Source organism: Lathamus discolor, chromosome 19 (genome assembly GCF_037157495.1).
Source record: "Lathamus discolor isolate bLatDis1 chromosome 19, bLatDis1.hap1, whole genome shotgun sequence".
Classification (NCBI taxonomy): Eukaryota; Metazoa; Chordata; class Aves; order Psittaciformes; family Psittacidae; genus Lathamus; species Lathamus discolor.
The window spans coordinates 2,742,961-2,768,117 of record NC_088902.1 but is presented as its reverse complement, the minus strand read 5'-3'; the positions used below and the strand labels follow the sequence as shown (position 1 = coordinate 2,768,117).

Below are 25,157 nucleotides of genomic sequence, written 5' to 3'. Positions count from 1 at the left end.
TAAAACAAAAGCCCTCTGCTTCCGGGCACGTTCCCTTCACTCGGCATGTGCTGGAGCATCCTCAGCCTCTGGCTGGGATTCAGGGGCACGCTCCTCCCAAGGGATCCATTCACCTCACGCAGCATTTCTACCACTGATAGCGGGGATTGCACATGGGACCCGGCTGCACTGACACAATGAATTGAAGGAAGCAGACTTTGCTCTCGCAGTGAAAGGGGGACACGTGCACCAGTAACAAACCAACGTTGCCATGGCCTGGCACCAGCAGAAGGGCCTCGGGCACTGCTGTGAGAGCAGCTCGCAGCAAACACTCCACTGCATCAGCATCCCTTTCCACCCTGTGCATCCGCAGCCGGAGATGCTGAGTCTTCTCCAGTTCATTCCTTATTGCCAGCTCTCCCCAACTTGCCCTGAGCAATCTCCATGTGTTGTGGTGGGCAAAGTCAAGAGAAGACAACCCCAAAAGCATGTCTGTCCCTTCACCCACAGGGTGAGATGAGCTGGTTCCAGCACACACAACTCTTCTGGCTCTGCTTCCCTGCTCATACAGCTTTCTGGATCAAAGCTGGAGCCTGTCCAGATATCAAGAGCTCTGGCAAAGCGATTTCATGTCTGCACTCAATATAGCATTTAGACATACCCTTATCCTCCGATGGCTGTGGGGAATACTGCAGTAATTCAATGCCCTTGGCTGGAGCTCTGTTGTAAAGGAGGAACCTCTTGTATTAAAATCAGAAGACCTGATTCAGCACAATGCAAGCGATAAATCCTGTTTTCTACTTACACCGGTCCACGAAGGAAACCAAACTGTAATTCTGTCTTCATACAAGCTGTATTTCTAACTCAGAGCTCCCTCGCTGAGGAAGAGCCCTCACACTTGCTTGAACCATGTCTCTGCCCATCAGCTTGGTCACCAACACAGCCAAGGGAAGTGCCTTGGCATTTACCATGTGCTGATTGTGCTCACCTTTGGGATTCACACACTCATTTGGGCGGCTTGGTTCTACTTTTACCCTGAAATCTCAGCCTGGACGAGGTCTGCGTGGCTCAGGTGACGGCTCTCTGAGAGCAACACACGGCGGTTCACAACCCTCTTTTCCTTGTGATCCTGCAAAAAGCTGGGCAATGACAACGCAGGAGGTGACCACAGCTCAGCTGCATCACCTTAAGACCAGGGCAATCCAACCACCAAGGCACCAAGCAGCAGGGCTTTGCCAAGGCAGGAGGGTATCTTGCTAAGCAGTGAGGCAGGTTTAGCAGCTGGCACATGTGAGGGGAAGGCAGACCCACAAACACGGGCACTTTATGGCTCGTTCAGACTTCAGAGCAATTCATAGATGCTCATTTTATTCTCCAGCAATGTTGTTCCTGCAGCATCCCCATCTTTGCAGATGTCGCCAGGGGAAAACGCAGCCGAGCATCATCCCCAGCAGAAGCGTGGTGCTCCATCCCTTCTGGACCATGGAGCTGGCAGCTCCTCCGTGGCTGGATGGAGAGCACACTCCTGCAGGAGCCTCTGCTGCGGCAAGGTTGCGTGACCACCATTGCCAAGGGCGGTGCAAGAAGCACATTCACTTTCCTCACACATCTCTACACCTGGGGAAGAACACAGCAAAAGGACAGGCGTGTGACGACTTACAAACACCAAACTGGGGTTCTAAATCAGAATAACACCAAGGTTAGAGCCGTTAACACAAGGAAAAGCTGCGCACTTCAGAGCAAAGAAATGAAAATGCCCTCATTTGTCACATCTTCCAACTGTTGTGGTTTCTCTTCCTTTATTAAACCTTGGCTCTCTGCAGCATGCTTACCTTGGCTTGGAACTCCCTGCGCTCCCTGGGTTCTTTCACCTTTTCACTTCCTATTTCTGTTAAGGCTGAAGAAAAACATGGTTTTGCTCTTCACAAAGCCTGCTCAAAGCACTGTTTCGATGCATTTTGACAGACTCACGAGTCTCAGCAGAAGTATTTAGACGAAAAAGAATCAGTCCCTGAAGCTTTCCCTCCCGGAAAAAAGGACATCTCCATTAAAAGAACGACAAACATCCTTGCATACAAGTTTCTCGGCCAATCTGATCCCGGGCTGAACTGTACAGGCAGGTTTAGATGCAATGGTGCTTCCCGGGTCTCGTGGAAGCCTTGAGTTACTAAATCAGAGTGGAAATCTCCTCCCATGGAAAAGCCAAGATGCTGGTCCCTTCCTCCTTCAGCAGCACCATCGACAAAACCCTACAGACTGCCTAAAGCCTTCCCTGGACAAAGCTTGTTTCCAGGTTTTATACTTCCTGAACCCCAGGCAAGCCAAGGGCTTGCCAGACCCTCAAGGCTGGAAGAGCCCTTGGGAAGGACCCTGATGCCCTCCGGCTGGCAGCATTAGCAGGAGGGAAGGGATAGAGGAAAATCCCTCAGGCGGCCAGGAAGAATTACACTGTCCCGCTCCAGGAACAAGAGGCATCCGGTCTAATGGAGTTCACCATTCACTGCCTGTTGCTGGCACTTGTCTTCACTTCCCAAGTTCACTCTGAGCCACCTTACTACAAAGGCTGGAAGTCCGCACCTGGGTAATTTAGGGCACATCAGCACATGAGAGTGAACTTGATTTAAGTGAGAGCATCACTTGAAACTGCAATAGCTTTTCTCAATTAACTCTGCGTGTAGGCAAGACCTTGGAACGCATTTTAAGCTGCTATATTAAGGCATTTTAAAGTCCTTTGTGAACACTATTATTCTGGCTCACTTTAAACCGTATGCCCCAGTCTGACATTAATACAAGGGTTGCGATCATGCAAGCGCATAACCGAGCAGCTGGGTTGTGATACCACTTAACCCACTGCAATACAACCCTCTGCCAGTGGCCTTGTGGCATTGCTGCAGCTTTCTTTTCCTGAGGCAAGAGCTGAGTCCTCTGGGACGAAGCTGCATCCCTCTGCACATCCCCAGGTACCAACCTCGCAGTGCCAAGAGCCCAGCACCGTGCCCTGCACACGGGTATACGGGCAGCAGTTACGTGCTCTGACTGATGTGACTGCTATGTGCAAGTCAACAGAAGCACTACCAAGTCCTCCAGCCAAGCAGGAATTACTGGTCACAGGAGCTGAAGGCCAAGTATGTAACATCACATTAGAGCTGGGCTGGGTCTGCGTGTGGTTCATTAAAGCGGCTCAGCTAAAGCGGTAATTCGTTAAGCCGCATAACTTAATTGCTCGCAGTCATCTGCCTATCCCCACACTAAGATCCTCCTCAGAGGAAAGGAGGCGTTGAGCTGCGTCCGTTACAATTCCTTCTCTTGGCTACTGAGGTGCAGCTTCTGCGTGCTGATAAGGCCAAGCCATTCCCTCCCGGTTATCACAGGCAGGCAGCTCTGCACATCAGCGCTGCTGACAAACAAGCCGTGCTGGGAGAAGCCCCATTGTCCAAAACGGACCTCGAAACTCAGCCTGACCCTTCAGCTCCCAGCCGGATACAAACACATCCCTTGGGATGCAGAGACCCAGTGAGTGCCCGGCTCCTCCATGTGGTACAGGGGAATCAAAGGTTGAGCCCTCACAAGTCAAGGAGGCTTTTCTGCTGCTCATCTCACGGCAGAGCTTGCTCCTGGGATTCACCATCATCAGGCAGGACCGAGAAAGGATGCTGTGCCATGCAGAACCACCAGCGCCCCACACATCCAGACACAGCAGCTCCCATATTGCTCCGGAACACACCGAAAACTGGACTTTAATCCCCCAAAAGATGTGGTTTGAAATTCCCTCTAGTGGAAAGAGATGGAAATTGAAGCTGCAAAGTCCCACTCAGCGAGCGATCCGCATCCAAGCTGTGAGAGGCTGCGAGCTCTTGTGCTGGCTGGTGCACCAGACACATGGGGGAAAACTAGCTGGAGACTCCTGCATCACATCCTATTACCTGGAATTTTATTTCAACGTAACTGAAAACTTTAAAAACCAGGCTTTTATTCATTAGGAAAAAAATGAACAGTGGTAACATCCATTTAGTATGAAAAGCCTGAATAAACCAAGCTTTTCATAGTCCAAAATGCGGATGTTTTACTCTGCAGGTCTGAGCTGCTCACAAGACAGAGACTGTCATTAGGGTTCCTCCCCAGCCAGCACCGGTCCATTGGGCCGCCCAACCCTGCTCCTGTTCCTATTCCCACCACCGGCAGCCAAACCCGGACACCGTTGTTGGTGTAAATCAGAGCATCTCCGCTGGCTGCCGAGGAGCCCTGCAGATTTATGCCAGGAGCTGACCCTGCACCTCTATTTCCAAAACCGGGCCAGACTGAAATACACAGGCTTTCAATCACGTACTCAGTTTAACAGGGCCTTTATATTTGGGCAATTAATCTTGCACAGGCTGAGACCTCTTGGGACAACGTGCAAAGGTTGCTAAGGCAAGGAAAACAAACACAGTTGTGTAACTCGGTCCTCCCATGTCTTTTCCCTCATGAACACACAGTGCAGGGATGCACTGGATCTGAAACGCGGCAGTGATGTAGCTTAATAATCAGAAGCACACCAAGTAGTTTAGAAATTATTTTACTAAGAGGTAGCATTACATCGTCCTGCGTTACTGTAGAATGATTCAAACCAGAAGTACTGAGACATGACCCTGGAAACAGAGGAAAACCAGTGCTGGGTTGGAGCGTGTGGTCACAAACAGAACATACCTGGCCATGGGCACTGGCGTGTCTCTGTGCACATGGGAAGTCTGGGTCCCAGCACTGATCCCTGCTTAGTGCCACCAAAGACTCTTCCCAAACCTGATCCTCATCTTTCCACGCTCCCTCTCTGCCCAGCAGCCCCATTGCTGCATCTTCAGCTTTACCTAAGACACCCTGTGACAGATGCCATTTGGAACTGCAGACAGGGAGCTGTGCTGCATCTTCTCACCTAGGAAGCAGACGTCCTCCAGGTGATGGCACCCAGCCTGTTGTGATCCACTTAGGGCAAATCTCTTACGTATCACCCCATTTTAACAAGCACCTTCATGCTTTCACTTATGCCTTTCTTCCCTTGAGTAGGACTGACACATGACTTTTAGGCCTGTAACTGCTCCTCTATTTAATTCCTCTTTACATTTGCTATTCCCCAGCCTCACAAATTTACTGAGATCCTTGTGACTGGACTCTTAGTTTTTAATTCTTCCAGCATACTAGGCTCTAAAATAGCCTGGGAATACAGCTGCTATATGCCAAGAAGACTGGCCTGTCTTCAAGAAAAAGAAATACCACCAGCTAAAAGCTGTCAACCCGCACTCTTCCTAACAGAGCTGCCCAAGCCTGGTAAAGGCAACACTGCAGGTAGCTGCATGGTGACCACTGCAGCAGGCAAGGGACTGACTGCGATGGAAAGATTCAGTCATACAGAGCAGCTGCATCGTTGCATGGCAGAAGTTTCCATCACAAACAGCACCAGGCTCTAAGAGCATGCAGGTGGCTGCTATGTGATCCATGTGCTGCTGTTCCAAAGGGGCAGTTACACGGCACGGGCTCACCTCTGCAGTAGCTGTGGGTTGATTTGTGCTGCCTGAAAACTTGTCCCTTCACACTGGTTTTGGCTTTGTTTTTCCTCCAACAAAAGAATAATTTCCTTCTGAGCCCAATAAACCACAAGGTCTCATTGGTTCTATGCGATAACAGCAGTACTGCATTCTGCTAGGAACCAGCAATTCTGCCTCTGGCCGTGAAATTCAGGTAATGACCCATAACTGAAGTAAATGAGTGTTTCATTTCCCATCCCTTGCAGACAGCTTACTAATGGAAATTGATTTCTAGCTTTTTTCTCTTTCATTTAACACGCTTATATAACGTCTTTATTTCGGATTCAAGCGGTTCCCAGTGACTTGTAGCCAAAAGGCTGGGGTATGGACAAAACCTGACCACATCTGGTTAATCCATGCTGTGCACCAGCGTGGCAGGGACAGCCTCCATGGATGGATCCTCAGGTGGGGATCAGCAGAGCTCTCATCCATGGGACACGCACAGAAGTGCTGCTGCTATGGACCTGATCCGTAGGCACAGTTATACCATGCACATGCTGCATGCCCAGGCACCTATGAGGGTGCTCCTCTGTCCCTGCAGCCAAGCCCCGAGCCCCACATGTCCCATCCCAGCACTGTCTGGGTGCAAAAGGCCCTTCCCCTCGCGGCTGCTCAACCACCCCTAGGTCCATGTTAATTCTTGCCAAACTGGGCTCTCTGGTGTAATCTGATCGAGCTGCGTGCACACACACACACACACAGGCACAAACACACCCTTTTCCTGCTGTTTGGGTAAAACTCAGCCACAGTTTCTTCACTGGGCATCAGCAGCAGACACCAGCCTTGGATGTGCAACCCTCTGCCTGTGTAAGGGGAAGAAAGGCAGGAAGACACGGTAAGGGTTTTCCAGCTCCCACCCCATTAGGTTACAGGGAAGCAAACTGAGGGTTTATAAGCGTTATTTCCAACCCTTCTGCAGCCTCTCGGGTTAGGCTGGCAACTGCAAGGGAGTTGGGAGGAGGGAAACAGCTACTTTCCCATTTTACTTTCCTGAAGTACTATGAGGAAGCAGAACTCAGCTGGAGCCGTTTTACAGTTTAAAAGCAGGACTAACAGCTATTATTTTTCTCAGTGTTGGGTTGATTTTCTGGTCCCATCAACACTTTAAATTGTCTGGTAAAGGAATTTTTAGTTAGAGATGGTGTCTGGGGTATTTGTTCCTTACTGATGTGTAAATTGGCTTGTACTGCTGTTGGGTGTTTCTAAAGACGGATGCTTTGTAACATGATAATAATAATTAGCATAGGATATAGCAGAGTGTTAACTGTGAATTAAAATAGCAGAGATGCTTGTGTAGATCAGCCCTCTCCCGGCACTCCCCATCTCTCTGACCACCAGTGCCAGGGACACTTCCCTGGGCAAAGGGGTTTTCTGTGCCTGCTCTTCTCTTCTTGTACTGCTAAATCCAGCCCTTCCCTTTGCTCAGGTGCATTTTGCACTTCTGCTGACAGCACAGAACTGTCAAGCTCCTGGAGAATCCCGTGTGTTATCCCCCATGAATGCTAATTTGGGTTGCATTCTGTAATGGATCAAAAGGGAAGATGACTATAGAGACCAGATGGAGGAGGACAGGAGCCTGGCAGGTTCAGAGCCCTGCAGAGAATAACGGCAGAGGAAGAGATGGGACAGAGAATGAAACGCTTATCACAGCTGCCTTGTGTGGGAGCATAATGTCATTATTGCAGTAAATGTTCCTTCCTTTTACGCAAGAGGAAAACCACGAGCAAATGACAAAACTACTTTCGTGCCTCAGCTCACCTGCTTCAGAGGCAAAACCCCCTCTCTGCCTGCCAGGGTTGGAGGGAGGAGTAAGCAAGGTCCATTGAGCTGTAAGGCTTGTTATAGACTTTAAAGTATAAATCCACAGTGAAAACGAGATGAAGTCAGAACGGATGGGGTTTTCTGTGTGTGATCAGTCTGGGTTTTCCCACTGAGAATACACACAGCTCTGCTGAGAAGAGCACACGCTGAAGTTCGTGTGCTGTCTGACTTAGGACGGATGATGGCAGGATCTGCACTCTTGTCTTTTAAGTATATAACCATCATAGCTGAACCCTGTCACATGGATATTGCCCTGAAATAGCAGGGGGAAGCCACTTTGCTGGGCAGATCAAGGGGAAAAGTGTAACCATGGCAGAAATAATTACCCTGTTTCAGAGATGAGGAGATGGGCAGAGGGCAGCCAGCAGCAGAGCTGAATGCAGTACTAAGTAAGTACCTTCTGCCTCAAAGACTGAAGTGGGATATGGACAGTTAGAGAAAAAGCTGGAAAAATCCAAGTAAGGGAAAACTACCTTTCAAAGTGATAATCAATGACTGTTTTTAACTTACAGCAGGCGAAAGGCTACTTCAAGCCACCAAGGAAGGATGTGGGCTTATACTGTTGGTTTTACTGTCCTGCCTCATGTGGGAGGTTTCCTTGGCTGGTTCATGAGTCGAAAAGGAGTACCAGTTTGGTATGAGAAACTGAAAAAGCCTTCCTGGTGTCCTCCCTTGAAAATATTGCCTGTTGCTTGGACCGTCCTGTACACCGGCATGGGGTAAGCTCTGCGATCTGCTCCCCTCCCATCCTGCTCTTGGTGACACACAGAAGCCAAATTCTGGACTGGGTACCACAGGCAATGCTTCTGTGCAGGAACAAAGCCCTTACTTGGCTTTGCAGACAGCTACTAAAGACAGTGCTGCCCTGGGGAAGGTGTAAGAGCCAGGCGGGTACAAGTGGGAGAGGGCCACGTGTGAACACCACTGTCCTGCACATACCTGCTGCCAAAGAACCTCATGTGAAAAGACTTGGTCTGTATTAGGGATTTCCTCACTGCAAACCTCTAACATGTTCCTCTGTTCACAGCTACGCCTCCTACCTCATATGGAACGACCTGGGTGGCTGCAACAGCAAAGCGGTCCTCCCGCTTGGCCTCTATGGGGCTCAGCTGGCCTTGAGCTGGGCTTGGCCTCACTTATTCTTTAGGGCACATAACCTGAAGATGGTAACGTATGGGTCACCCACTGGAGGCTTGGCTGCTGGGGTCCCTGCCACAGGGCTGTGGGAGGGTTTTGTAACCCCTTGTAAAGAGAGCCACAAGAAGAGCTTTTGCCCAGACGCGGTTCACGCTGCGCCTGGCTCTAGACAATGGTATCAGCCCCTTCCACCCCTCGCCCTGCTCATGCAGATAGCCCACCCAGCCAGGCACAGGGAGCAGTCAGCAGCCCCTAGTTAAGGATTCGGGGTGAGTGATAAGTCCTGCAGGGAGTTCCACCCTGCGCCAGCATCCCTGGGGCCTATTAGCAGTGAGCAGTTTATCGAGCAAACACAATGTGCTGTGCACTGCAGAGGCTATAGCAGGATGTGCACAAAGGTGAGGCACAGCTATATACCCAAAAAGCACTCACCTCAGGAGCCAAGGCCCAGGGGTGACAGAGGCACAGCATGGGATTTATGTTTCCATCCAAATTTCGTCACCCTGCGGATGAAAAGTACATTTGGGAAGTTTGTTCAATGATAACAGCCATTGGTATTAACATAAATAAGGATGTGTCTGATGCGCCTGTGTGAGCAATACCAGCAGGAGGGACACTGATCATCATTAACAGTCTATTAATCCATGGAACTTGATAATGAACATAAATTAACATCACTTTGGCTCCTGGTGTGACACGTTCCAATCTCACAGGTTAGGGTTCAGAGCTAAAGCCCTGGGGTTTAGCATCACTCTGGGTGACTACTCACTGCCAAACCTCCCCCATTCTCATCCCATGTCCCCACCTCTGGTAGGATGGTGTGTGGTGGTGCTGGGGAAGGCTACCCAGGCTGAGCACCAGCATCAAACTCATCTCTTTACTACAGGCACTGATTGACATCCTCTGCTTGGATGCGCTGACCATAGGCACCATGTGCTCCTGGTACCGCATCAACAAGGTGGCGGCGCTGCTGCTGGTGCCGAACCTGGGCTGGCTGGCCATGGCCACCTGCCTCAGCATCCGCATCTGGAAGGACAACCCCGAGCAGAAACCAGGGAAGAGTGAATAAGAGCAGGACAGAAATGAAGGCATTTTGGGGGAACTACACTATGCTGATGTGAACCAAGATCTAATCATTTGGGGGGTTCATTCTAGGACAGGCATCGGAACGTGCCTCCTCCTCCTCCTCCCACCTTCTCTGTGGCTGTGTCAAAGAAAGGTTTGCACTATGCACCCATGTGCTCATTTGAAGTAATTGTGCATCCTTAACCTGGGAACAGCACTGCTGAGGTCTGAGTGACCTTAACGTTATCAGGTCAGATGCCATTAGCCAAATTAGGATCTCACGATTCCAGCATAACCTAGGGCAGCACCTGAACACCCCTTGTAACCCCCCGAGAGCAGAACTTGTTCACACACGTGGTAAATCCCATCTCCTCTGCTGGGACCAAACAAAACCACCCTTCCCTGCTGCACACCGACCTTTAAGGAACTTACTTGGTTTTTTGCTGTTTGTGCTGTTGCTTCATTTCCATGTATCTCCACATTTGTGCTTTATACCATTAACTTTCTATCTGTCGGTAAGCAGTAATCTGCCTTGTTCTGCTGGTGAAAGGAGACTGGGCACTTTGGCTTCTATTTGTGGAGTATCACACTCCTTAAGTTTCATGCTTCAAGATAAAGCAGCAATGATTAGAATGCAAATGCTTCTCCCCAGAGGAAACTTCTCTCTTCCACCTCCTTGTGCTACCCCTCACCAGCAAAGAAAAGTCACCATCAGTGCCTTTGAAAAACCCACTTAGAACGTTGGTTTGGGTTTTTTTTTAAGTACAGAAACACAAAAGCCTTTGCAAAATTTAAGATCTTGCTCACACTGCCTTAAAGGTTGTAATTCCATGACTGCCAAACAGCCCCACACCAAGTCTGTCAGGAGCAGAATAGGTTTCTCCTGCCAAGATCTGCCCATTCCTGAATATTGTTAATCAAGAAAGGTTTAAATAGATTTAAAGGTTTAAATCATTCCAGAGCAATGGGACCAAGCCATAACAGAACCAAACACAAGAGGTGCGTGGACTGGCTCTTGTCCATCTTTATTTCAGCCACTGCCTTTGATCGATCTGAGCCTTAGATGTTGCTGTCTACAGAGAGTATTTACTATTAGTTTCTAATTGATAGAAGCAATCAAAATAGAAGTGAATAGCAATTAGATAAAAGTGAAGAAAGGTGGTGAGTGGGTTTTCTTTCTGGCAGCTGACCGTAGATTAGGGTGCTTGGGTAAACTTGCAAAGGGGGGAGGAGGGCTTAGCTGGGAATGTAAAATAACTGTATTTGCTTTTAATAAAACCAAGTCACTTCTGTTTGGAGAATAAATAAATCCAAGTTCTTATTTTCCTGCTTGGGATCCTGTGGGATCCTGTCTGGAGCCCACAGCCTGTGCTCTGGCTCCAAAGGGATGGGGATGGGCAGCCAGGCTCAGTGCCAGCGCCTATTAGGAGTGAATGGGCTGTGTGGGTTCTAAGCCCAAAGGTCCCTTCAGTCCCTGTACAGTGCACACACACTCACTTGGGGATGCATCCCCACGACAGGCTCCTCCAATACGCTTCACACACAGCTTCAAGGTAAGGAAGGTCAGTTGTTGGGGTTTGGGCCCTTTCTGCATCACATCAAGACTGATTTTTGAGCTCCTGAATGTTCTCAGGTCCAGCAGCAGAGCTGGGTGCTTGGTGATGGGACCTGGGAGCACTTGGAATTGGTGGTACCTGTTTGAAACGTGGTCATACATCTTGTTCTGTCATTCTGAGCCCATCCATTATTCCTCCCTCGTGGCTGCAGGACACCTTTTCACAGGGCTGCTGCTGCAAGCACATTGCTGTAATCTCCACAGTAAAAGCTGCACAAGAACAGGCCATTGAATGGATGCGGCTGTGAGCAGGGCTATAAAGCAGGAGCAGGACTATAAAGCAGGAGTACTGCAAAGAACATTGGAAAGATCATAAGCTACTTAAAGAGAGAGAAAAGTCCTGTGTATTTCAGGGCTTTATATAACTGAACTAATTTACAGTGGTGCCTCGTCTGTGCCTTCTAGAAAGCAACATGCCAAAGGACAGGAAGACATAAATTACTTCTTCCTAAAAAGAAGCTGATAGCTGGGCTGGAGACTCAGTCCTGTCCTTTCCCAGTCAGTGCGGCAAAGCCCCAGGAAGAGGGATGAGCTGAGTCACCCAGTGAAGCCGGGAGGGGTAAAGCAAATCTTTACAGTGCCCTCTGCTTTTGGAAAGTGGAAGAGTATTAATGAAATCACATTTAAGTTTTTAACTGACTCTAGATCTAGTTGAAACCTGCAAACTTTTAATCACATTTCCAAATTAAATAGGTGAATGAATATTTGAGCAGCTTTGTGAAATGAGTCCTCTTTTCCCTTCCTCCTACTTTCATCTGCAGCTAAAGGAAAACCTGGAATTAAGAGTAATAGGGGTTTTTGATCTTTTGCCTTCTCCATTTCCCAACCGCAGTGACTTGGTCTTGTCTTCATTTCAGTTTCTCTTCCTTCCAGCCCACCTGTAAGTGCACCAACAGCTTCTCTTTGCTCCTTGCATTCTCTTGCAGGCAGCAAAACCAGCAAATGCTCCTCCACATAATACATATAATAGCTTAAAATCAATTGGCAAAGTTAAATTCAGCAAAACACCCTCTTGTATCAATATTTAAAGCATCATTTGGTGTATTTGCTATTTAAACAGATATACTAAAACCCCTTGCATGAAAATAACTTTAATGACATTTCAAAGGCAGTCATCTAGAAAATACTTAATTATACCAAACCAGCCTCTGCTTTCGTAGCCCTGGCTTCCCATCAGCGCTGTGGTCACACCATGGCTGGGAGGAGGCTCGTGGCCACACAGCCCTTGTCCGGATCCATCCCTGTGCTATGGGCAGACCTAGGAGAAGGGAAAACCCAAAGCAAAGAGGTGAGAGGCTTTCCTCCCTGTCACACATGATCCTCCCCAAGGGCCCTTTTAGCAGGGCATCCAAAGAAGCTTTTGCCTGTGCCGGCACTGACCAGGCAGGAGGCACGAAGGTGTTTGGAACAGACACTACGGCGTCAAGAACATTCATAACCCACGTCGGGACACGTCGCACCCCACACAATTCAAGCAGTGACTCAAAGGCCGTGCATTCGCGGCAGCTTTCACAGGGTCATGGCATTTCAAGAGAAGAGCCACCCCTCAGATCACCATGTCTGCGAAGATCCCCCTCTTCAGGCTCAGCCAGTGCTTCCAGAAAGATGGATTGGGTACTAAACTGCTCATTATACTTGATCATAGCCCAAAGGGCACAGCCCCGGCTGCTGGATCCACAGGATTTGTGCATAAGCAAACCCCTCCTGCCTTTCTGCCCAGCCTCACCTAAGCCTTGTCGCATTCAATAATTCACCAGCTGCTCCAGAGAACACTCTGGCTCCAGCAGTAGGGAACTTTAATTGATCTGTTGATGTCTGGAGCTATGCTAAAATACAGCCAAATGCTGCTGTGTGCACTGATTCAGGGCCAGGCTCTCCACATCCTCTCCATCAGCACTGAGGATGCACAACATAAATCCCTGTGGCTCCCATCATCCACAGTGGAGCGGTGACTGACCTCCCCCTAACCTGCTCCCAGGAGAGCCACAGCAGAAGCCCAGTGGGGAGGGGGTTGTGCTGCTCGGAGCTGCCATTAACTCCCATTGGAATGGGATTTAATTCCATTGGAATCAGTTGGGAAGCCAGCAGTGCCTGCCAACAATGCAGACACTGCCTGGCTCTGTGGCAGGGGGTGTGCAAGGGTTGGGGGGCACAGGCTGGGGGAACCAGGCAAAAGCATCGCTCCACTCTGCCTGCACCATGGCTCACTTCAGCCCCAGTGCCTCTTCCAGAAGGATGCAGGCACCAGCCAAATCAAACCCATGGGACACTGTGGTGTTTCCTGTCCCATCTTTTAAACCCTGTCATTGTGTTCTTGCAGCAGGAGGAGAGGGACAGGATTCTAGGAGAGCCTGCAGGGGCCAGGGGAGTAAAGCTGCCTCCGCACATCACTGTCAGTGTGTTTATTTACCACGTAACGGTAGATACAGCTGGAAAAAGGAGGAGGGGGATTGCTACCAGGCAGTGTATCCGGGGAGATGTTTTGTTAGTGCCACCAGCTGTCCCTTTGGAATAGAGAGCACGTCTGCACCGTGACTCACACAGCCGGGTCTTGTTTCACTCCCGCATTCATCAAAAATGTTCATCCAGCCTGAGAATGCAGTAAAAGCCTCCAGTTGCTGGCAAGGGCTTCTGCAGCCAGCTCTGTTCTGCTGCCCCTCTGTGATCAGCAAAGGAAAAGAGCCACTTTACCTTGTAAAGGAACTCCTGCTGCAATTAGAGGGACAGGAGATGACCTGCCAGCTCAAGGGAATGCAGAACTCTCTGTGAGATGCCTAGTTAAGATGGGGAAAAAACAGTCATCAGATTGGTCTAAGTCAGTGGAGAAACTATTCTGGACTTGGATGGATGCAGGATCAGATACAAATGTCCAATACTCCAGCAAAGCCAAGAAGGTTCTCCCAGAACAGGCTGCTGTCCTAGCCTAGTTACCTTTCCTGGCAGCATTCCCATGCAGACACCTCCTCAAATCTTACTGCAAGTTGCTGTCTCCAAGGTCCACTCCTGCCCACTCCTTCATGCAGCTCTGCTCAGGCATTCTGGCCTCCATGCTTGAACACAGTGAAGCCAGACCTTTCGAAAGAGAGGGAAGCAGATGCCAGATGGTGTGGACACATCTGTCATGGATGGAGAACCACAGCCTGGGTTTGTGCCACTGCAGTGGGAGGTTTCCCCACACACAACTGCAGAAGAGGGAACCTCCAAGTTAAGAGCCCATGCCCACCAGCTGCAGGGTGTGCGGCATGGGGAAAGGCCATGGGGCTCTGCTGGGATGAGACGCTGGCATGGGGCAGTGGATGGGAAGAGGCAATGGGCTGACCCTTATCCTCCCTGCACAAGACCCAATGTGAGTTGGATCTCCAGTGCTTCTCTTGTGGCTGAGCAGCAACTCCATTGTGTGGAACAAAGCTCATCATCAACTAAATAAGCCATTAAGCCAGTGGGGAGAGGGGCAGGATGGAGGGAAAACTCAATAAACCACTGGCAAGTGCAGTGACTGCAGTGAACCCAAGCACCATAAGGAGTTCTCTCCATGTCCCAGCACCACTCCTGGAACCTCCCAGCTCTTTTTCCCATCCCCATCCCTGGACAAGCCAATGGGAGAAGGTTTCCATCAGTGGTGTCAGTGACCAGGCCCGTGCATGGATGCTCCCATCACTTTGGGGGAATCAGGGTCACTTCGCATCAACCACAACTGATGAAAGCCGCCATCATTCCTATGGCTCCAACATCAAACACCAGATTGACAGCAACTCAGTGGTGTCCTTTTATATCTCTGGCACAGTCAGGGGGGTGGATCATGACTATTTAGTGCACAGCCCTAGATGGAGCCATGGAACAGCTGGGGAAGGGCTGGGCAGAGGGGGAGCCTCAGTGCCACATTCCCGAGATTAGATTAGAGCTCAGCTCTGAGCCCTGCAGAGGGGCCAGGCCAGAGAACACTAAAGGCTGCAAGCAGGATGGGAGCTTAGCCCTCGAGAGCTTCCAAAAATAAAGAGAAGTGGGTCAGAGGGACTGAAGAGGGGCTGGAATGCTTCTTTGAAGCAGAAGGGTAAGAAGGAAACAAGCTGTCACTCAGTAAGAGAGGATTCCCATCCCCAGAAACAGTGTCTGAAATGTCAGAGGTGAGAGTGACTGGACATGGGAGCTGGAATTCGAGCACAGTTACCATGCAAGAGGAAAATACCACACCTGCCCTGCAGGAAAGTATTTTAAGCTTAAAAATAAATAAAATCCTGTACCACGAAAGAGCCATGTTCCACGGATAGGATGTCTTGGGACTTGTCAGATCCGTCATTGCGCTGTTGTCACAATACACTCCATACCGGCTGTGTCAGTCATCAAACAAACAACTTCTCATCACTAGCAAACAGTGTGGGAGCGAGGGGGATGCTCTATCCCAGAGCTGTTACCAATGCACAACCACAAAGGATGCTGCAGCACAGAGGCTGTTGTTAGCAGGGGGGCTCAAAAGAGCAGCCAGAATGAGTTCTTTATGGCAATACATTATTTGTTATCTATGATAATAAGTTATCTGCCCCATGGCATAAATTTAATTCACTTTGTGATAGTGCAGATCCCTCTAAAGCCTCTTTAGAACTGATTATATGTATTACACAGACGAAATTTGGCCTGAACACAGCTATTCACACCTATTTGATTCCTGTAGAATACAATTTATCCTCCTCAAACTCAGAGCAGGTTTTCCACTAAGTACAGACCGAGCACTCAATCAAATAGAGCTTAATATTTCATATTTACCAAATCTCGAGGATGGTGAGTTCTGAACCCAAGACACTGAGGTTTGATTTCCAATATGCTCTGGCTGAAAAAGGAGGTCTGCACAGCCACACATCTTTCATCGACGTTCACCCCCGTGGCACAGCAGGATTAGTCTCCGGGAAAAGCCTGACTCAGGCTTTCGTTAGGCTTGGCTCACATGGGACTTCTACAGACTTCAAATGATTTACGTTTAGAGTGAGAAAGTGGAAGAATTTCACATAATCCTGAAGGGAAGAACACAGACACAGGCCCCCCTCCAAACACATAAACCTCTTTTTAGAGCTCATATGAAAGCTACATTACTCCTGAGCATCCTTCTAGGTAACCACAGGCTCTTCAAGAAGTCTGCTTGATCCAGTGCCCAGCAACCCAAACATCCCAACCTCATGTCAATAAAATCTTTACAGTCCTCCTCGCTTCCCTGTATGAAAGGCAAGACTCCACACCCATCCCAGTAAGTACCTTACTGCAGTGTGCCCAGCGCTCCCATCTCGGCACTGGTGCCAGTTCCCTGCTGCACAACCACACTCCACTCAGGGCACCTCCACGCAGGCTCCTGCACAGTCACTGTTTCAACATCTGCATCCCCTGCAGAGGGGAAAAGAAACAAAGAACTGGGCAAGAATGGCTGAGCTCAGCAGTTTTCACGTGCTCACGGCCACGTTACTGCTCCCCATGTGCTGAGCACTTACCAGAGTGAAAACACACACAGCAAGGGGCAGATGCTCAGCACGTGCACTTGGAATTGCCCCACACCACAAACACTGCCCTGCTCTAAGGCTGACTTCAAAATCCAATCTGACACCACAACAAGGAAGATTTCACCTGCTCAGCTCCTGCTTTCGGTGTCCCTGCATGGATGAGCAGGGTGGGAGCAAAGGCAGGTCCCACTCCCCCAAGCACTCCTGTCGCGATGCTCCCGGTGGCCCAAGAGGCCAAATCCAGCAAGAACAGTGATTTTTCAGCAAACCAAGTGGGGATTGCCCCTTTCCCCTCTTGCCTGAGCCAAAACAGCAGTCCTTCAAGGTCAGCAATGTAATAAACTGGCAGAAGAAGGTAGATGGGAAAGCTGCCAGCTCTGCGTCTTGCCAGGTATCTGTCACACTAACGGATAAACAGACCCTTCTGCTTCCAGGATTTTCCATCCATCACTTAACCCGCCCACAGTGAAGTTGTCACTTAATTTGAAATTAAAACGGGAGCAAGAGGAATTGTTAAAAAGACCTCGAGAAAGCAGGGGAAGGAGGAGACACCCGAGAGCCTTGGGTCATCCTACCCCATCCAGCCTCTGTCGTTGCTGCTTTGTTCCATATTTAGCTCCCGACAACTGTGCCTAGCACAGGAACTCCCAGCTCTGTTTTTCCCTCCTCCCTCTCCCTTAGAGCTCTCAGAAATCGTTCCTTCTTTTTCCCAGTGGCCATAACTTAATACCCCTCGCTCAAAGAAGATGGCAGAGAAGCAGGAGGAGCCCAGCAACACCCAGAATGGGGAACCTGACAACACGGAAGAGGGGGAGGAAAAGAAGAAGAAGAAGCTGAGGCGGGAAGACCTGCCACCCTTTGAGATTGTGACAGGGTAAGAGGTTGAGATACAAGTATGGGGGCGCGAGAGAGGGATGTGGGGATGTCCAAAGGTCTCTGCCTCAGCTCTTATGCTGGGTCAAAGACAGCATCTTCAACCAGTGCACTGCTGAATATTCCTAAAGGGATTAAGCATGGCTTTTGTTGTGGTGGGATTTGGTTCAAAGTTTCACTGAGTTTTCCAAAGGATGGATTCACACCAGGCAGGCAGATCTGTTTTACACACACAGGTCTGTTCCTGCAGTGCTGACTGCTCCCCTTACACTGCAAGGAGTCTCACTGACTTCCCTGGTGGTACCGGGATGGAAGGCACTGGCCCTTGATAAGTGCTGAATATTGATTTCTTGGTGTGATCATTGGCTCTTGTCTGAGAGTTTCACTAATGTGGCTTGGAAAAAGCACCCCTGCTATGGCTGATTTGCTTTATGAACCTAAGGGACAGAGTTTTCAAGAGATAAAAGCCCACATTCTCAAGGGCTCCAACTCCATAGCTGGATCCTGACTTTCAGAGAAGCCCGACTCACAGAACAGCCCCCAAACCACAGGCAGCTTTCAGGACTGCAAAGCAGCAAGGGGCTGCCTTTGCTCCAGGGAGCCTGGCCTTTGAAAGAGGCAGATCTGAGAGATGTGCCAGGAAGCTGAACTCTCAGATATAACTGACAGCTGCAACCAGAAACAACTCAGTAATCTGCTATCTGCTATAATGCTACGCACTGCAAAATGCTCATTGTAGTAGTAGCAAGATGTCCCGTGTCATTCCTCCCTCTGGTCTCCCCCAGCAGTCACCAAAGGGAGTGTTCCCAGCAAGTAAAACCAACTCCTGGTTTCTTCCAGCTGCTTGAATATAAAAGCTCAGGCCAGATACTAAAATCCCACTGGGAATCCTCCTGCCTGTGACGTGGTCACTGGGAAGAAAGATTCCACAGACAAAATTCAGGTGGCACTTGTGAAAGCAACACAGGAGGCAGCAGCCGGGTCTGATCCCACACGATCAGGTTACAGCCCTGCACAGGGGTGGAAAAAACACCATTTTCTTCTTAAAATGTGTCTGCTCCGGGAAAAATCACTTCCCAAGGTGAGGCTGTTCTCAGCCTTTGGTCTATCACACACAGTCATAGAGATAATAGAAGTCACTGCTCCAGCAGACAAGTAAGAAAAGCACATCCCTCTGCTAGGAACAGAGCTAAGACACCACAAATTGTTTATAAAGCCATTGGAACAGTGACACATGGAGATGACAACTTCTAGACACTTAAGACATGCACTAAAATGAATCTAATTGAGAAACTCTGATTTTTCAGCATTAGAGCACTCACCTTGCAATTAGAAATGCGGAGGAATTGGGCAGTGGCTTCACAGCGGCTGGATGGGAACCGGTGTGCTCATTATGGATGAGAAGTCCTTTCTTAGTGTCAGCCTGCAATAACATTCTTTGCTGAAATGACAGGGGTGGTGCAGAATTTGACTGGACTTTCCACTCTGGAAAGGCAGCAGCAGGAACGTGAGGGATGATGAGTGCCTGCAGAAAGTACAGCAAGGGGGAAAGTCAACCTGTGAGACTTATGCTGGATGTGGTGCCTTTAGTGGAGAGGGAAATGGCAAGAAAAGAAGTTCCACAGACACATTAGTGCTTATAAATACCTTGTGGATTTCTGTAGGAATCGTGACCATGTGTCCTCTGATCATTAGCTCACCACTAACACGCTGGCTGTTAAAGGTGAGAGTGAGGAAGTACAGCAGGAATCCTGAAGGACCCGGGAAGAGGCACAGAAAATTCCAGCAGTTCTTACCCTCTATCATCATGGGTTGGATTTCTCCAATTCTGTACATATTTTCAGTCACTAAAGCCAGTCAAATAGGAGACATGAGAACTGCAAACGTGGAAGCACTGCAGCTCAGTTACATTGCATTTCAGCTCCAGCCCTTGGATTAGGGGCACCTTATGACACGCAGCCAAGTTTCCAAGCTGTTGCTTACAGCTGAGGCTGGCTTACAAGAAAAATACTGGGCACCCAATTACTCTGTTTAAGAATATTAACCCCTGTTTTGTCAACATTTGGCTCTAAACAGTCCCAGATAAATACAAGCCCCATCTGTGCACACTGCCTGACATTTAAGTACTCTCATTTATTTATGCTTCCCTCAGGGTGTAAATGAGGCTCCTCCTAGCAGGGATAAACCTCAGTTCCTGGCTCAGCTGATCACTACAGGCTTCCTATAATCAATGAGCCCAGCATGAATGTGTTGACTTGTGAATAGCTGTCAAGGAGCGAGCAAGAGGATACTGGTTTATCAGCTCAAGTACCCTAAGACCTGGAGAGGGGAATGGCAAGAAAACTTCACTGATTGCAAGAAAAAAAACACGAAAGCAGAAAAGCAAATAGCCCAGGCACTGAAATATCTGACATTTGTGTGTTTTAACAGGTTGTGAGGTCAAATTCGAGACAATACAATATTTATGTTCATCACTTATAGCAGTACAGCTTCTGGTGTAAGAAAATATGAGAATGGAACTCATCTCCTGGGTATGCTTTGTTAGCATTACCTTTCCTTAATGCTGGAACAAAACCCATAATGGGTGAAGTAGAGATAACATTAACATTTGTGCACCACCTATCATTCAAAGATGGGAAAACAGGCTGGCCAAGCATCAAGCATTACTAAGAAACCATCATTTCAAAGCTAGACTTGAGTTTCCAAAGAAGTTCGCTTGGTTGTAGTGGCTGACACAGCTATTTCAGGGATGTATATTGATGCTCAACTGTTCTCAGAGTTTTAATCTACCCAAACAACATAATCACGATACTTCACTTTGTAAAAGTCATGCCAGCCTCAGGGTGAGGTTACACAGCACTGCGGTATGTGCACAGCCCTGTGGTGCATGTGGTTTGTTCTTGCCTGTTCTTCCACTGCTGAAACACTCGCCACAGGGCTGTCCAGTTACTCCTAGGAGTAACACCACCTTGTCTGAACCCTGGCTGCCGGGAAGGGTCACACAGCAGGGACCCAGCTGAGCCTGGCCAGGATGGATGCTTGCAATTCACTGTCCTGAGGTGTCCTCTCTGCTCTGGTTTAGATGGGATTAAGCAGGTTCTCACTGACCAGCACACACAGCTCCCTGCTTGCCTGGGTGTCCTGATCAGCAAATTTTCCAAGCTCTCAGCCAGCTACTTGGAAAATGCCCTTAGCTTTGTTTATATTCTTTATTGGAAAGTTATTAATGAAGCTGATACATATCCCATGTTGCTAGGAGGATGGATTTAGGTGGATATCCCAGATAATCTTAGGCAGACACTGAGATGGTGAGAAGGAATCTAGAAGGAATGACTAAATGCACTGCTGAGTGAACACATCCTGGAACAGATCTGGAACAGGTCACTGCTCTTCAAACAGCACATCAAAACATCCACACTCAGCCTCACCACTGACGTAACGGCTTTGCAGTCAAGAGTTAAATCTGGAATGAGCTCCCATGTGACTGCTGGGCTGCATTTAAATACATGAGCTTATTCTAAAACAACTTATTGTAGCCTGACAAACTTAGCTCTGAAACAAGGCAGTGGGTGGCTTACATCAGACCCAACATAGCTGGACTTCAAAGAAAACATTGATTAAATAACCATTAACCAAAGAACCACTCATTAGCTAGAATACAAAGCAGGAAAAGTGCTTTGCTTGGAAGCATGTGAATTGTTTTGTCCCAGAGAACAAGAGAAAGTTGTTCAGGACATAAGAGACACTAGGCTAAATTAGAGTCTGGTAATGCTCTTTGGCTTAAGTCTTGCAATTCACCTTAAAGAAAATGAGACTCACTAGAACAGGCAACTTTAAGCCATCCAATGTAAGGGAACAGGTCAAAATGCAAAGAAAAGGAAGTTAAAAGTTCCTCTGAGTAGTTTAGAAATTGTGCAAGCCAGTGCAGGCTTCCCTTATCTAGGCTTGTGCAGACTCTGAATGCAAACCAGAGAACCATAGGCCTAATCATACTCAAAGAGCACGATTTATTTGCTCATTAATCAAAATAATAGTCTGTACCCACACTAATGCTTCACATCCCTCATTAATACACTGCCAGCTAAACCAGAAATAGTGTGGAAGGCTCCCAAACAGGCTGCTCTATTGTTTAAATCCCGTCTCGTGCAGATCTCATCTAAGTAGAATTGAACAGTGTGAGGTTTAATTACAGGGTTTAATCAGCAGCTGAAAACCTGCTCCTAGTAAAATTCCTCAAGGCAAACTTGTGCTCTGAACTTCCAGTCACGAATCAGTGATATGTGAAAAGAATTCCAGTGGCCCCGTGGATATTCCCAGTGTAGATGTGATTCTGTGACCAAATTGTTTTGACTCGTACATCGTGTTGCATTTGGAAGACCGATGATCCTCCTTCCAGTCACTTCCACTGTCTCTAGAGACACTTTGGGAGATGCTGCATCACAAATTGCTCCTTCCTCTCAGCAGGACGACGCTTTGGCACTGACTCCTGCAGCCTCACTGCTCACCCAATTAAAAACTCCGGGAGTCTGAGCATCTGTCCTGACCTTTGCTCAGTGCACCCCCTGGAGAGGGCTGACATTATAATCCCACTCTAGATGAGACAGGAATGAATAAAACACTGTTTTACAAAGACCCATTATTGCCTCACTGGGAATATCAAGGTTACAGGTCCACCTAAAGCTCAGATGAGAGGAATACAACATGCCAGAAGATTACTGGTGTATAATAAATGAAGTGTTGTGTTACTCCTTTTCATTATTTCACTTTGGCTACCCTGTGCAGTCTTCACTCCCACCCTCTGTGGAATTTAGCAGGTCACAAGGCATGTTAAGAGCACAATCTTTTTCATCTTTCCACCTAACACGCTCAGGTACTAGTCCTTGTACCAATTAGGTACTACAGGGGGTGATCGAAAAGCCTGGTACTCCCCAAACAAGGAACAGGGACTATGAGACAATGCAGCTTTCCTTTTTTGTCTCTTCAGCCACCAATGCATCAAGGCTATATGCAGTATCTAAGGGACTAACTGTAAGTTCCTTAAATAACAGCTACCTTGTTTGAGCGAAAGGGTTCTGCAAACACATTACTCACTGCCATGAATCACTTTGGATTCTGCTTCTTTAGAAGCCTGGAATGGAAGAGGAGGTGCACAAAAAGTATCTGAAGTTTATCAGCAGCATCCATGAGACAGCTCTCAAACTGCAGTGGGAATAACGCTTTCACAGAGAAGTTAGATTTGATCTCAGGTATTTTATTAAACCAAAGTCACAACATAATCCTACTGAACATTAGTATTCAGCTGGTACTGAAGGAACTAGAACACATAAAAGCTGTTAACCAGTCAGTCATACTCGCCTCTACTCAGGAAATCCAGCCTGCAAAAGCACTGGGGGTAGAACATTAACCAGCAATGCCAGAGCTACCATCCTAGGTCAACAGATCCCAGTGATTAACATAGCACCACCACCCTGACAATACTATGTTAATGGCCTAGGAACCAAGCTCAGTCTACAGGTACATCAAGACTGGGAAAATGCCAAATCCTGTCCCTCCTTACCAACAGTAAACACCAGAGCCTCAAGAAATACGTTTTAGGAGCAGGTTCTTCTTCACGTATCTCAGTGCAGATACCAGATATTCCCAATACAAGTCTGTTAAAATTAAGTGAAAACATACTAGGTAGAGAGCACGCGCTGATCACACCACAAACTAGCTGAGTATCACAGGATTTTAGATGTACTTTGAGTCTCCTATTAAAAGCTCTCTCCTTTTAACGCACAGAGAAATACAGCTACCATAGATGCAGCGACTTGTCCGAAATCACCCACAGGAATTAAGCCAATGCTATAACCCTTTCCTGAATGCCTCTGAGATGCTTCTCTCCTCTCCACTCTCTAGGGAGCGCCTCCCAGCCATATTCTTCAAGTTCCAGTTCAGGAATGTGGAATACAGCTCCGGCAGGAACAAAACCTTCCTGTGTTACGTTGTGGAGACCCAAGGCAAAGAGTCAGTGACTTCCCGGGGTTACCTGGAGGATGAGCATGCAGCTGCCCATGCGGAAATGGCTTTCTTCAACACCATCCTCCCCAAGTGCGACTCCAGCCTCCGCTACAACATCACCTGGTACGTGTCCTCCAGCCCCTGCGTGACCTGCGCTGAGCGGATCATCGAGACCCTGAAGAAGAACAAGAACCTGCGCCTGACCATCATGGTAGGGCGCCTCTTCATGTGGGAAGAGCCAGAAATGCAGGCGGCCCTGAAAAACATGAAGTCAGCCGGCTGCAAGCTGAGGATTATGAAGCCGCAAGACTTTGAGTATGTGTGGCAGAACTTTGTGGAACAGGAGGAAGGAGAGGAAGTGAAGGATTTCGTGCCATGGGAGGACATTCAAGAGAACTTCAATTATTATGAAGAAAAGCTGGCTGAGATTTTGCACTGAAGCTCACGTGAGTGAGGGGTTCTCCTTGGTCACCCCTCTCCTTGTATCAGCATTACTGGCTCCTTTGTTTCCCAGGTTCAAGGTTGTCACCCAGAGCCCCACTTCAGTTCCTGTTACTCTCACATGTGCTGGGCTGGATTTGCCTGTACCTGAGCACTGAAAAAGATCCCAGGCAGTAACTTACCCCTTCCAGGGTAGTAAGACCACGGTGGGCTCCTCCACAGCAGACACATGAGGAATTTAGAGCTTTCTCTTTTTAAACACCTCCAGGAGTAAAGAATCCACATGTGCTGGGATCACTAGGTGCAAAAGGAACACCTCATTATTCCCCACGAGTATATCCAAAAGACTTGTGGGAACAGGGAGGGGAGTGTGGAGAGAAGGGCATTTTACCCACCCCTAAAGCCTAGCTCTCTGGGGGGAAAAAAGATGGCTAAAGGAAATCATAAGTCACCACTGCAGAATTCCATTTTGGAACTAAAAAGTCACCTGTTTAAGCCATAAAACATGAAAGCATTTAAAGCTTCTAATATGTCTTTCTGTCCTTCCCCAGGACCAGTCCAGAAAAGTTCTATAAAGAGAGATGCAACAGACTTGGAAACCTGGGACACTCCTGCTTCCCAAAGCTTTGATTCCAGCAGGATGGAACACCAACTTGTGGAAGACCAGGCCCTGAGGGACTACAAATACACATACACCACAAACCTTTGGTGTCTGGCATTTTTGTGGGTTTATTTTGGCCCCATTTCCCCCCTCCCACCCCAAACCAACCCATGCTGCCTCTGCTGATAGGAAACGAGGCAGCACCATAGCGTGTGGTTAAAGCCTTGGATGCAATGGAGAGCAGTGGTTCTACAGGAGAGACTGTAGGCTTCATACTGGGATTACTTTACGAGAAAAGGTCTTAGAGCAAAGCTGCCAATTAGATCAATGCATTTAGAAAGTACAACCTTCATAAATGTTAAAGAGATTCAAGAGAGGAAAAAAAAAAGGGTTTTCTTCCTCTGTCCTCCTCCACAGTCAGAGCTGTGATTTAAATTAGGGCTAACGGGTCTATTTTAAAGTGATGATAAAGCCCTAAGTACTCAATTGCAAATATATCAAATACTTTCTCCCCTTGTTCAATGATGTGTGCGATATGAAACTGGGAAAAGCAAAGTGAAATAAAACTAGAATTCACTGCAAAA

General features: G+C 48.2%; 2 protein-coding genes and 1 long non-coding RNA gene across 3 annotated transcripts; 2 read left to right on the top strand and 1 right to left on the bottom strand.

The window, feature by feature from the left end:
• Nucleotides 1-1,310: 1,310 nt before the first annotated feature.
• LOC136023828 (uncharacterized) lies at nucleotides 1,311-19,196 on the bottom strand. The gene is made up of 6 exons (XR_010616712.1): nucleotides 18,854-19,196; nucleotides 16,420-16,545; nucleotides 11,255-12,433; nucleotides 9,993-11,148; nucleotides 8,928-8,998; nucleotides 1,311-1,596 (listed from the first exon to the last, which is right to left on the bottom strand). It is a non-coding gene; the product is annotated as an uncharacterized LOC136023828 (long non-coding RNA).
• TSPO2 (translocator protein 2) lies at nucleotides 6,287-10,869 on the top strand. Its single transcript, XM_065698739.1, has 4 exons — nucleotides 6,287-6,372; nucleotides 7,871-8,077; nucleotides 8,386-8,524; nucleotides 9,382-10,869. Exons 2-4 carry the CDS (start codon nucleotides 7,905-7,907, stop codon nucleotides 9,562-9,564), a joined length of 495 nt encoding a protein of 164 aa, XP_065554811.1. The 5' UTR covers nucleotides 6,287-6,372; nucleotides 7,871-7,904; the 3' UTR covers nucleotides 9,565-10,869.
• APOBEC2 (apolipoprotein B mRNA editing enzyme catalytic subunit 2) lies at nucleotides 17,183-25,157 on the top strand. Its single transcript, XM_065698736.1, has 3 exons — nucleotides 17,183-17,532; nucleotides 23,430-23,977; nucleotides 24,524-25,157. The coding sequence occupies exons 1-2, from the start codon at nucleotides 17,405-17,407 to the stop codon at nucleotides 23,968-23,970; spliced, it is 669 nt and encodes a 222-aa protein (XP_065554808.1). The 5' UTR covers nucleotides 17,183-17,404; the 3' UTR covers nucleotides 23,971-23,977; nucleotides 24,524-25,157.

Coding starts and splice junctions, on each gene's coding strand:
- TSPO2 (XM_065698739.1), top strand. CDS start 7,905: ATGTGGGCTTATACTGTTGGTTTTACTGTCCTGCCTCATGTGGGAGGT. Junction 8,078..8,385: donor GTCCTGTACACCGGCATGGG/GTAAGCTCTGCG, acceptor CTCTGTTCACAG/CTACGCCTCCTACCTCATAT. Junction 8,525..9,381: donor GGGCACATAACCTGAAGATG/GTAACGTATGGG, acceptor TCTTTACTACAG/GCACTGATTGACATCCTCTG.
- APOBEC2 (XM_065698736.1), top strand. CDS start 17,405: ATGGCAGAGAAGCAGGAGGAGCCCAGCAACACCCAGAATGGGGAACCT. Junction 17,533..23,429: donor CCCTTTGAGATTGTGACAGG/GTAAGAGGTTGA, acceptor TCCACTCTCTAG/GGAGCGCCTCCCAGCCATAT.